Below are 10,252 nucleotides of genomic sequence, written 5' to 3' on the forward strand. Positions count from 1 at the left end.
AGTAATCGATACATACAAATAAATTAGAACAAATAAGATCAGAAACTAAGTTGTGTGTAAAACTGTGAAATGACACGGGGAAAAAGTATTGAACACATGAAGAAAGGGAGGTGCAAAAAGGCATGGAAAGCCAAGACGACACCTAAAATCTATCAATAATCAAACAGCAATGCAGCCTCTTGTAAGTGCAAATGAATATCAGCTGGTTCAGTCCTAAATGATGGCCTACAAAACGGTTGCATTGCCAAGGTGTGAGTCAAGACACATCTCATGATGGGTAAGCGCAAAGAGCTGTCTTAAGACCATCGCAAACTGATTGTTGCAAAACATAACGTTGGTATTGGTTACAGGCGCATAGCTAAGCTTCTTAACGTTCCAGTGAGCACGGTTAGGGCCATAATACGTAAGTGGAAAGCCAAACATACCACCATAAATCTACCTCAATCAGGTTCTCCTCGCAAGATTTCTGACAGAGGAGTGGAAAGAATAATCATAAGAGTTGTCCAAGTGCCAAGGACCACCTGTGGAGAGCTTCAAAAAGACCTGGCGCCTCATGTACAAAGACTGGTACAGAATGGGACAGCGTGTGTGCGGCTGTCAATACTGTGGAGTCAGATCAGCGCACACACGCTGAACTAAAAAAGAAGTGGTCAGACATTAAGGTGGATGTGAAGCGGAGGACAGCTGCCCACCGCCAAAGTGTGGCCAAAAAAAGGCGGAAGAACCGACGCGGAGGGTCTCACCCCGTTCGAGGAGAGAATAGTTGCGATCATGGGTGACACTGCTCTCACATGTGGCTGACTCTGATCTCCCAACAAGGTTAACACCATGTATTTTTATAACTCATAACAAATGTGCTCATACAGTAACCCACACTCAGCCCTGTGAGATAAAGGTTCATGCGTAAATGTTGTATGTGTGGTATTTGTAATAAATCTTGTGAATTCAAATAGAAGCACATCAGCATATCAAAGAGGATATCAAAAACTTTGACTCCTTTTTGATTACTCAATTTATTATTTTAATACACAGGAGTGGACACGCACGCTTTTTTTTTTTTAGGAGAAGAGGGGTAAATTATGTCATTCTTGTCAATTATTTACTTCTTGTGTGGAGGAATGGGCCAAAATCACACCACAGCAATGCATCGGACTAGTTTCTCCATACAGGAGGCATCTTGAAGCTGTCATTGCAAACAAAAGCTTTTGTACAAAGTATTAAATAAATACCAGGTGGCATGTTTAATACTTTTCCCCTGTGTTACTTCACATTATTACACACAACTTTATGTATGAGCTTATTTGTTCCACTTTCTTTGTATGTATGAATTACTTGGGTTGTTCCCAACATCTGGTGCGATTTTCATGTCAATATCACCTTTGGAAATATATTTAATGAGAAAAATGGTGATGTGTTAAATATTTATTTAAGCCGCTGTATACCAATATTATGTTTAAACCATATGCATATATTAAGAGCAGCATCTCTCTGGGGATTCTAAAAGAAATGATTTTTGGGGGGATCAGAACAGCATCTTCTTTAAATACCCCCAAATTATACCATTAATCACCCATGATGATGCATGTTTCGCTCAAATAACACTTCAGTGCTGTTGAACTGAATACCAGTTAGTTGAATGCTTTATAACAGTAATAAAATCCATTATTCTGAATTTTCCTTCGTATGGATGGGGGTCACCGGGGCCCCTCTGGAACCAACGCATAGGGTGGGTTTTGATGGCTAACACCTGGTGGCAGGGCATGCGCCGATCTCGGGATGACCTGGGACACGCTGGAGGGACTTGGTCTTACGGTTGTCCTTGGAACGCATCAGGATCCTCCGGAAATGCTGGACAAAGTGGCAGGGGAGACGGAAATTTGGGCTCCCATGCTTAACCTGCTGGCCCCCGACAAGACGCCGGAGGTCTCTTATTACCATCTAGTGGTAAATATCACAACTGCAAACGACTGGTTGTTGACAAATGCTAAAACTGGCTTCGCTCAGACATAACGTACTGTGGATGCTCTCGCTACCTAATTCAATACTGAACAATAGTTTGCATTGCCCACTTGAGCAATAGTTGCTTTAGCCGCAATAGTATTTGTCGGGAACAAAAATCTTTATATTAATAAGAACACAAAAGAAGCACACTTACAACTGACGTGTGTAACATCCATTTATTACCACCTTATATGACAAACCTTGAAATTACAAACATTGCTTTATTAAAACATCACCATTAATGTTTCAATAAAAGAAACTGAGCAAAACAAAACAAAAACAAGTTGTAGGGTGTCAAGTACACCTTAGAAACAGTAGACAGATGATCAAATGACCTTGGCGGAGACAAAATAAAAAATACAAACAAACGGAAGAAGAGTGGTAACTGATACAGAGAGGGGAACAATATTATTTCAAGAAACACTACATGTCTCACATTTTGTTTAAAAAAAACTTTTTCATTTGGGGACTGTATAAACCTCTTATACAAGGTTCATGGAAAAGAAAGCCAAGAATACAAAAGAACTGTATAAGTATGAATGACTCGCTCAAGCTTTGGCAAAAACATTTCAAGGAACGCAAAAGAAATGTTGAGGTCATTTCTTATAGGAAAAGAGTATCCACGAGAGGATCGATGTTAAGTCTATTTAAGATCTGTTTAGGTTTGTTTGTTCTCTGTGTTAAAATGGGATTGTTCCCCCCACCTCCATGCCTTGCATTGCAGTTAAAAAAATATCCACAGTGTTATTTGAGGCAAAAAATAAAGACTATTAAGAATATCAACAATAATCAATATTCTAAACATTGTCTCCAGAGATGTTGATGTAGTAAATAGAGTTCTCTACGGTGATCAGAGCTAACACTCATGCAGACGCACGCAGGGACAGAGAATCCAGCCGAGGCCGGTGTTGAGGTCTCTGATCACCTGGGAGCGGAAGCAGGTGCATGATCAAGAGCAGAAGAGCACACTGCCGGAAAGAAGCCACAAGAAGAAGCCCATTCCCACAGCAGATGAACACCACATCTTCTGTCTGTCCCTGCTTAAATTTGTACTGGTATGATTAGTGTTTTTCCTCCAAATCATGGTATCTGCTCCACCTGAGAGTGTGGAGTCTGTGAGTGTCCGTGAGGCAGCCTCATCACCAAAGAGTTGATATATGGACATAAAAGGGGTACCATAGAAGACTTCTGCTGAGATCACTAAGAAAAATACGACTACACACTTGATTAATAATATGAACAGTTTTCCCTACATACTACTAACACAGTGGAGAGGGAGGTGGGGGTGAGGAGCGAGGGAGAGGGATGGACAAACAGATAAAAAGTAGAAAGACAAAGTGAAAGCTTTTATGCGCGCTCCCCACGGATGCGACGTGCTAGCTGGATGTCTTTGGGCATGATGGTAACACGCTTGGCATGGATGGCACACAGGTTGGTGTCCTCAAACAGACCCACGAGGTAGGCTTCGCTGGCTTCCTACAGTGGAAGGAAAACAAGAAATTTTCGTGAGATGACATCACCAGAATGAGAAATTACCAAATCTAATCTGAACAACACAGACCTGCAGCGCGCCAATGGCTGCACTCTGGAAACGCAGATCCGTCTTAAAGTCCTGGGCGATTTCTCTCACCAAGCGCTGGAAGGGCAGCTTGCGGATCAGAAGCTCAGTGGACTTCTGGTAACGACGGATTTCACGCAGCGCAACAGTACCAGGCCTAAAAAACATTTTTAGAAATGATGGAAGGGACATGAGACAAAGAACGTAGGCGTGGTAGAAAGTGGTGCCGGATGCAAAAGATGGTGCTGATTTTTTTCTTTATAATGTGATTTTTATATTTAATACAGGATGAGATAATCCGCGTATCTGAAATGTGAGCAAGGCGCATTAAAAAAATAAATAAAATAAAAAACTTGCTCTCCAAAGGGACAATACAGCCCAAACCACATACCAAAAATGTATCGAACCGTGGTCCGTTAAGGAACCTGTACCATCCCACACCTAGTATATACAGGATATTTTGTTTTACACTAATACTTAACTACAGTATATTTATAATTCCAGATGTACCTGTGGCTAAAAAGAAAAGAGTGTAGAGTCTCTGTCATGGAAATCCACAAGTCCAGTCAATGAATGGAACCGACAGCCTATTAAATAGCTACAGCTGCCGGGGCAAACCACTTCTTCATTGACAATCATGCCGCGTTGTTTGTGGTCTAATAATAAAAAAAATAAGGGTACAGTATACAGTCGCTATATTGCCAACAGTATTCGCTCAGATGCATTGCCTCACATATGACCTTAAGTGACATCTGATTCTTAATCCATAGGGTTGAATATGACATCAGTGCACCCTTTGCAGCTTTAACAGCTTCAACTCTTCTGGAAAGGCTTTGCACACGGTTAAGGAGTTTATTTATGGGAATTTTTGACCATTCTTCCACAAGTGTTATTGTGTGGTCGCACAATGATGTTGGACACGAAGGCATGACTCTCTCAGTCTATCAATCTAGGTTCCACTGCACTTGCAATATCTACTTATTGGGATTACTATTACTATTTGGAGGGTATTTAAGTAATACTTAATTAAGTAGCATGGTTGCAGTATTGTGAGACAAGCCAGCACCGGTACTTTCTTTGTCAAACTTCATTCAATTATTGCGTCAACAAGTTCGCTACATTAGGAGCAGTAGGGGGTTCTAGTCTGGGAATGGGAAGTGATAAATAGTTACGCACGTAGGGGTCAGTCGCTCTTTCTGTCGACTTCAATGATTCAAAACCGCTGTCTGAACTCCTGAACTCTTCTGGCGTGTTGTCATGTTGGAATTGCATATCGTGGTTGGAGTGTCTTTTGTACATTTCTGTGCTCTGGATTTACAGGGGAATCCAAAATGACCCCAAACTTCAGATTTAAAAGTAGAAGTCGCTCGCTTCATGCTGCTGTTGCCGCTGTTTGCTGGAGTAGCCATTGTGTTTGGCTTCCGTTCACACAATGCGAACCACACGGCCAGAGTGGCCAGAAATCGATTCAGCAGCTTTGCAAAATTGAATTGAATTGTGAAAAGAAAAATTGCAATGCATTGATGAATCTATATTTTTTTGTCCTCAAATGATTCTCAAATTCTGGCTAGCAATATGCAGGTGAAAACATATGCTGTAAAGCAATTATTTAGCTGGGCCTGCTAGCCAGAACAACAACAAAATCAGTATAAGAAGGAAATATATCTCATTAGACAATCGGGGGGAGTATTGATGCTTCTGGGTATGTAGCCAACTAGTGACTAATGTTCCAGCAAAAAATAATCATATAAAATACAAATATATATATATATATTTTAAAAGTGCACCTGTAGCGATGGGGCTTCTTTACCCCTCCGGTGGAAGGGGCGCTCTTACGGGCAGCCTTTGTAGCCAGCTGCTTACGTGGAGCTTTGCCTCCAGTGGACTTACGGGCAGTCTGCTTGGTACGGGCCATTGCTACTTAAGATCCCCTGAAGATGATGGAAACAATATAAAAACATATTTGATCTAATTACATATGATAAAATTAATGTCAATAAACAACATACTTTGGAAATACTGATTCCCTTTCCTTAATGGCTTATGTGACAAATCTGTGCCTCAAGGTGACACTCTTTCAATATGGGGATACAACAAATGTTTAAATATTCACCACAGCTCGAAATATTCAACACAACTCTGAGTATGACGCAGCGCACTGCAAGCTGAACCGAACTTTATAAAAATTCATGTCTCTGAAAATGTCTCGCAATACTAAGCATTAGTATATTTCAAAATGAAGCCTTTTGGTGCAGCTATTGCATTGGCTAGCTCGCAGCAGATGGGCAAAAGGTCATGTTTTGGCCACTAAGTGTAGTTCTAAAATTTCAACCGTCATAAAAAAAGTAATACGTCATAGAGTTTGTAGACATCAATCAAAGACAAATACATACGCTATTGGCCGTTAGCCCAAAGCGCAAACGTACATATCAAATATAAGCCAATCCGCAGCGTTTCTCCTGGCTAGTGGGTGGGCTTTAGAGGCGCTTCCAGTTTTTGTGGGCCCGCCTCCCCCGCTCTGATGATGGCGGCGGTTTGATGCGCAAACAGGATGAAGACCAAGGCAGACGGAGTAGCACGTAAACAACTTCCATTTAAAAAGTTGCCGCTGTTCGCGGTTATTGGGCGATGAAAGAATAATATAGAAGACATTCCAAGGATTTCAGTAATATACAAAGCACACTTGAACGGTCCCGCTAGCAGCACAGAGCCGAGCTGAACCGGCGCACAATTAGAGAGAGAATTTCGCCTCGTCTGTAGAAAGACTGCGACTTCACCGTCGTCTCGATCACGCCGTGTTGTTTTCAAACACGACAAAAACGAGCGTTTATTCGCCGAATAAATAAACGCAGTAATTCGGTAAGTTACACGAAAATATCTAAAGTTAATTAACGAATGGAAAATCCTGTAGGAAATGGCTCACCTCGAGAAAAAGTGAACAGAAGTGAGGAGAAACCTTTCGCTTGTCTATTTTCTTCGTATCCACAATGAGAGGTAGCGTCCAGCGGGTAAAATGGCCGCCGCATCAATCAAGTGTCCCCAAATGCAGCCAACGGTGTTCAAGTCGTTTTGTTCGGGTCACGTTCAATTTGGGCTTGACTCATGATTGTCAAACTCGTCTCAACATGTTTGTGTAACAACACCGTGTTCGCTGTTATAACTTAGTGAGCTGCTTTGTCCTATTTTTTAACTAGTCCTCATGGATGTGATTTCCGGTAGTAAAATGAGGGGCGAGAAAGTTACTTTTAGTTACAGTACTGTACTTATTTATGATGGCACGGTTTAAATGCATGTGAAAGAACTGACTGATTGAAATAAAGAAAAAAAAGACAACTGTGAATATTCTATTTAGAAAATAAAAATTTTGTTAGAATGACTTCCTAGCTCTATTTGTGGAATGTAGTGTGCTATTCTCTTGTTTATTCTTCCTCCTACTTGATCAAACTCGTAATTTTATCAGTGAGTATGAGTAGTTAAGAGTGCATTGAACAAAATATTACAGCAACAACAATTCTCAGATTTTTGTAGTCCTCCTTGAAAGCAGACTGATTACACTTGTCAACAAATTTATTATCTTGAGATTTTTTGGGGGGCTGATTTGGGAGAATTTTGATGTGCTGAATCCAAATATCATAGGGTTTTTCCCAATCAGGTAAACTTTTTGAACTATGGCTACGTATTTGTTTACAATTGCAGGGATCTTCGCTTTAGAGGTTCAAATAAACTGAGGGTTCATGCCCTGAAATTTGAACAATGATGACATAACATTCAATTTACAGGTAGGTACTTTTATCAGTCTACAATTTACACTAAGCAAAGTTTGTAACATTTGATTGATAAACTGTTAACTTGGAATAAAAACCTGACCCGAACAAGAGACGCAGATACCATTTTCAGATTCAACGATGCAATATTGCCCTATTTCAGTTGAAAGATATATAATAAAAAAAACTTTACCAAGTGTTGTCTTTGTGTTTAATCAAAATAAGACATTTTCAAACATCTGTTTTCACTTTGGAAAACTATGCTCAACATTTTATCCTTTTTTCTCATGTGTTAGGACAGAATTTTATCAGATTCTGTGAAAACAAACAGTCGACAGAGTAATCGATTAATAAAATAATTGTTAGTTGCAGCCCTAGTGAAAAACATTGATATTGCAGATACAAAGATATTTATAACAGCGTAAGGTTTTGTCATTGTGACTACACTGTATTTTATGTTCAATATGAAGGATGGCATTCAATCACACCATTTAACCACAATTAGTTTTATTGTTGTTTGTATGTGAATTTTGGAGTACAAATGTTTTAGCCTTCAAAATGACCAAAAACACAAATCAAAAACAGTAGAAAAAAATAGGTTATCGACCTGAGAGAGAAACCAAAAATCATAACATTGCTTGAACATAATAATGTGGTGAAAACCAAGCGTAAAATCAAATTATGTCTGCTACATATATGCCGCTTTTGTGTGTCAAACCATGCAGAGTCATTATAGTGCAATGACATTTGAAATTGACAACCAGAATAAAGCATTTGGATTCGGATACAATATTAAACACCACTGTTGTAAAAAAGAGAACTGACTGTTTAAAATAAATGTTTACTGTAAAATGACCAAAAAAAACAGAAGACCCATTATAACAACGAATGTGTCCGTTGGAAGATGAAAATGTTTTAACGCTATGTACTAAACTCATTCCAGATTACACACTAGTCATGGGTAGCAAAAACACCTTATTCATAGCAATAGCTAAAGTGAGAAGGGTAAAGTTTCAAACTTAAATGATATATATCTAAAGAAACTCTTCTACTTGTAGCACCAACCAAGACATAATCACACATTTACGGTTATCACAGTCATGATATATAGAGAACCTCAAACCAAACTACTATCTATGTAGGGAGAAGGAAAGGATAGTGACGGGACAAGAGAAGAGCATTTCATAAGACAGAAAAAAATAAAATAATTAGGCGCGCTCCCCACGGATGCGACGTGCCAGCTGGATGTCTTTGGGCATGATGGTGACACGCTTGGCATGGATGGCACACAGGTTGGTGTCCTCAAACAGACCCACCAGATAGGCCTCGCTGGCCTCCTATGACAGAAGAAAATGTCGAAGCGTTTTAGTGAGATGACATCACCAGATGAAGAAAACAACTGTAGCCTGAATGATACAGACCTGCAGAGCGCCGATGGCTGCACTCTGGAAACGCAGATCTGTCTTGAAGTCCTGCGCGATTTCTCTCACCAAGCGCTGGAACGGCAGCTTGCGAATCAAAAGCTCGGTGGACTTCTGGTAACGACGGATCTCACGCAGAGCCACGGTACCAGGCCTTTACAAGACAGGAGAGACATCGCATTTGGTTTCCTGATGGTTCACATCAGTACATGATAGCGATTTTAATTTTCTGCTTAAATAACTAAAGAGTCATAAAAGAGCAGCTGATATCAAATTCAAACCTGCAAGGTGCTAGTAGACATCATTATATTGTCTGGCCTAAATGAAGAGAAACTGGGCTCTCACCTGTAGCGATGAGGCTTTTTAACCCCTCCGGTGGAAGGGGCGCTCTTACGGGCAGCCTTTGTGGCCAGCTGCTTTCGTGGAGCTTTGCCTCCAGTGGATTTACGGGCAGTCTGCTTTGTACGGGCCATTACAACTGTAGATCAAAGCTGAAAGTACAGATTTTGTTTCAGTTAATGCATGCCAAAACTACACATTACATAATATGGAGAGCATACACAGAATTGGAGCAATAATATACACGTTAGACATTGTGGAAAATGATATATAAGTAAGTTATTAACATTACACATCCTTTAATTCAAATTGTATGTATGGGCTTCGTGAAACGTTTTTAATCTCCGGAGCAGTTTGGACGCTGACTGTCTTGTCATAAATGACAACGGAGACGTCCAATCAGGAGTGAGTTTGAGGGCCGTTAAGGAGCGTTCAACCAATGACAAAAACATTGCTGAAACCCCCGCCCATTGCGCACTGAGGGTATGTTCGTTTCAAGTCACACCGCGTTCCTGTGTGGCACTAGCGTAGATTTTCCAATTCAGAATGAGCTATTTCAGAGAAAACGAAGCGACACCGCCCCTGTCGGCTGCCCTATGCCAATTTACTAACACATCCTCACATAATGGCTGGTTGCTGCCATGAAGACTGTAAACGGGAAGGAAAATTCACTAGCGATCGTAATGGTGGTGAAAAAAGACCGAATTGTGTAAACACCGTCGCACGAAAGCCGAATTTTATTTTTCAAGACGACACAAAACATGTCAAGGGTTCACTTGGTGGACATTATTTTGTCAGCTGACCCTTCACTCAAGGCGCACTTCCGAGACAAAATCGAGAAGATCACGAATGCTTCTTGAGCTTGCGGACTCTCAGCAGACACATAAAGGCTCGACGGCTATGCGTTTTATTTGTTTCACGAAAATCATTGAAATATTCGTCCATCCGAAATCCTGAACGGCCGTAAATGATAGATTGACTGTCGGTAGAAATTGTGACACGTACCTTTGAAATGTGAGTGAGAAATTGCAGCTTCCAATTGGGATTTAATTTCTTGAGTCTCTTACGCGTTGTTGTCGCTACAAAATGAAGGGAGGGAAAAAAGGAAAAAGAATATAGTAGCGCATTTGGAGGCACGTTTCCCATGATGCATTGGGGACAAACATACA

The 10,252-nt window shown here is 40.6% G+C and overlaps 2 protein-coding genes across 2 annotated transcripts; both read right to left on the bottom strand.

Annotated features, from left to right (window-relative positions):
• Positions 1–2,163: 2,163 nt before the first annotated feature.
• Positions 2,164–6,700, bottom strand: LOC133481787 (histone H3.3A). The gene is made up of 4 exons (XM_061780899.1): positions 6,483–6,700; positions 5,347–5,490; positions 3,563–3,716; positions 2,164–3,477 (listed from the first exon to the last, which is right to left on the bottom strand). The coding sequence occupies exons 2-4, from the start codon at positions 5,472–5,474 to the stop codon at positions 3,349–3,351; spliced, it is 411 nt and encodes a 136-aa protein (XP_061636883.1). The 5' UTR covers positions 5,475–5,490; positions 6,483–6,700; the 3' UTR covers positions 2,164–3,348.
• An 820-nt stretch (positions 6,701–7,520) lies between these two features.
• LOC133481785 (histone H3.3A) lies at positions 7,521–10,235 on the bottom strand. Its single transcript, XM_061780898.1, has 4 exons — positions 10,089–10,235; positions 9,090–9,235; positions 8,745–8,898; positions 7,521–8,660 (listed from the first exon to the last, which is right to left on the bottom strand). The coding sequence occupies exons 2-4, from the start codon at positions 9,215–9,217 to the stop codon at positions 8,532–8,534; spliced, it is 411 nt and encodes a 136-aa protein (XP_061636882.1). The 5' UTR covers positions 9,218–9,235; positions 10,089–10,235; the 3' UTR covers positions 7,521–8,531.
• Between the last annotated feature and the right edge of the window lie 17 nt (positions 10,236–10,252).

Source organism: Phyllopteryx taeniolatus, chromosome 8 (genome assembly GCF_024500385.1).
Source record: "Phyllopteryx taeniolatus isolate TA_2022b chromosome 8, UOR_Ptae_1.2, whole genome shotgun sequence".
NCBI lineage: Eukaryota > Metazoa > Chordata > Actinopteri > Syngnathiformes > Syngnathidae > Phyllopteryx > Phyllopteryx taeniolatus.

What these genes read in the sequence shown, in the direction of transcription:
- LOC133481785 (XM_061780898.1), bottom strand. Translation starts at nt 9,217, where the DNA reads ATGGCCCGTACAAAGCAGACTGCCCGTAAATCCACTGGAGGCAAAGCT. An exon ending in AAAAAGCCTCATCGCTACAG is followed by an intron (nt 8,899 to 9,089) that starts GTGAGAGCCCAG and finishes TGTCTTGTAAAG; the next exon opens with GCCTGGTACCGTGGCTCTGC. An exon ending in CAGCCATCGGCGCTCTGCAG is followed by an intron (nt 8,661 to 8,744) that starts GTCTGTATCATT and finishes CTTCTGTCATAG; the next exon opens with GAGGCCAGCGAGGCCTATCT.
- LOC133481787 (XM_061780899.1), bottom strand. Translation starts at nt 5,474, where the DNA reads ATGGCCCGTACCAAGCAGACTGCCCGTAAGTCCACTGGAGGCAAAGCT. An exon ending in AAGAAGCCCCATCGCTACAG is followed by an intron (nt 3,717 to 5,346) that starts GTGCACTTTTAA and finishes AATGTTTTTTAG; the next exon opens with GCCTGGTACTGTTGCGCTGC. An exon ending in CAGCCATTGGCGCGCTGCAG is followed by an intron (nt 3,478 to 3,562) that starts GTCTGTGTTGTT and finishes CTTCCACTGTAG; the next exon opens with GAAGCCAGCGAAGCCTACCT.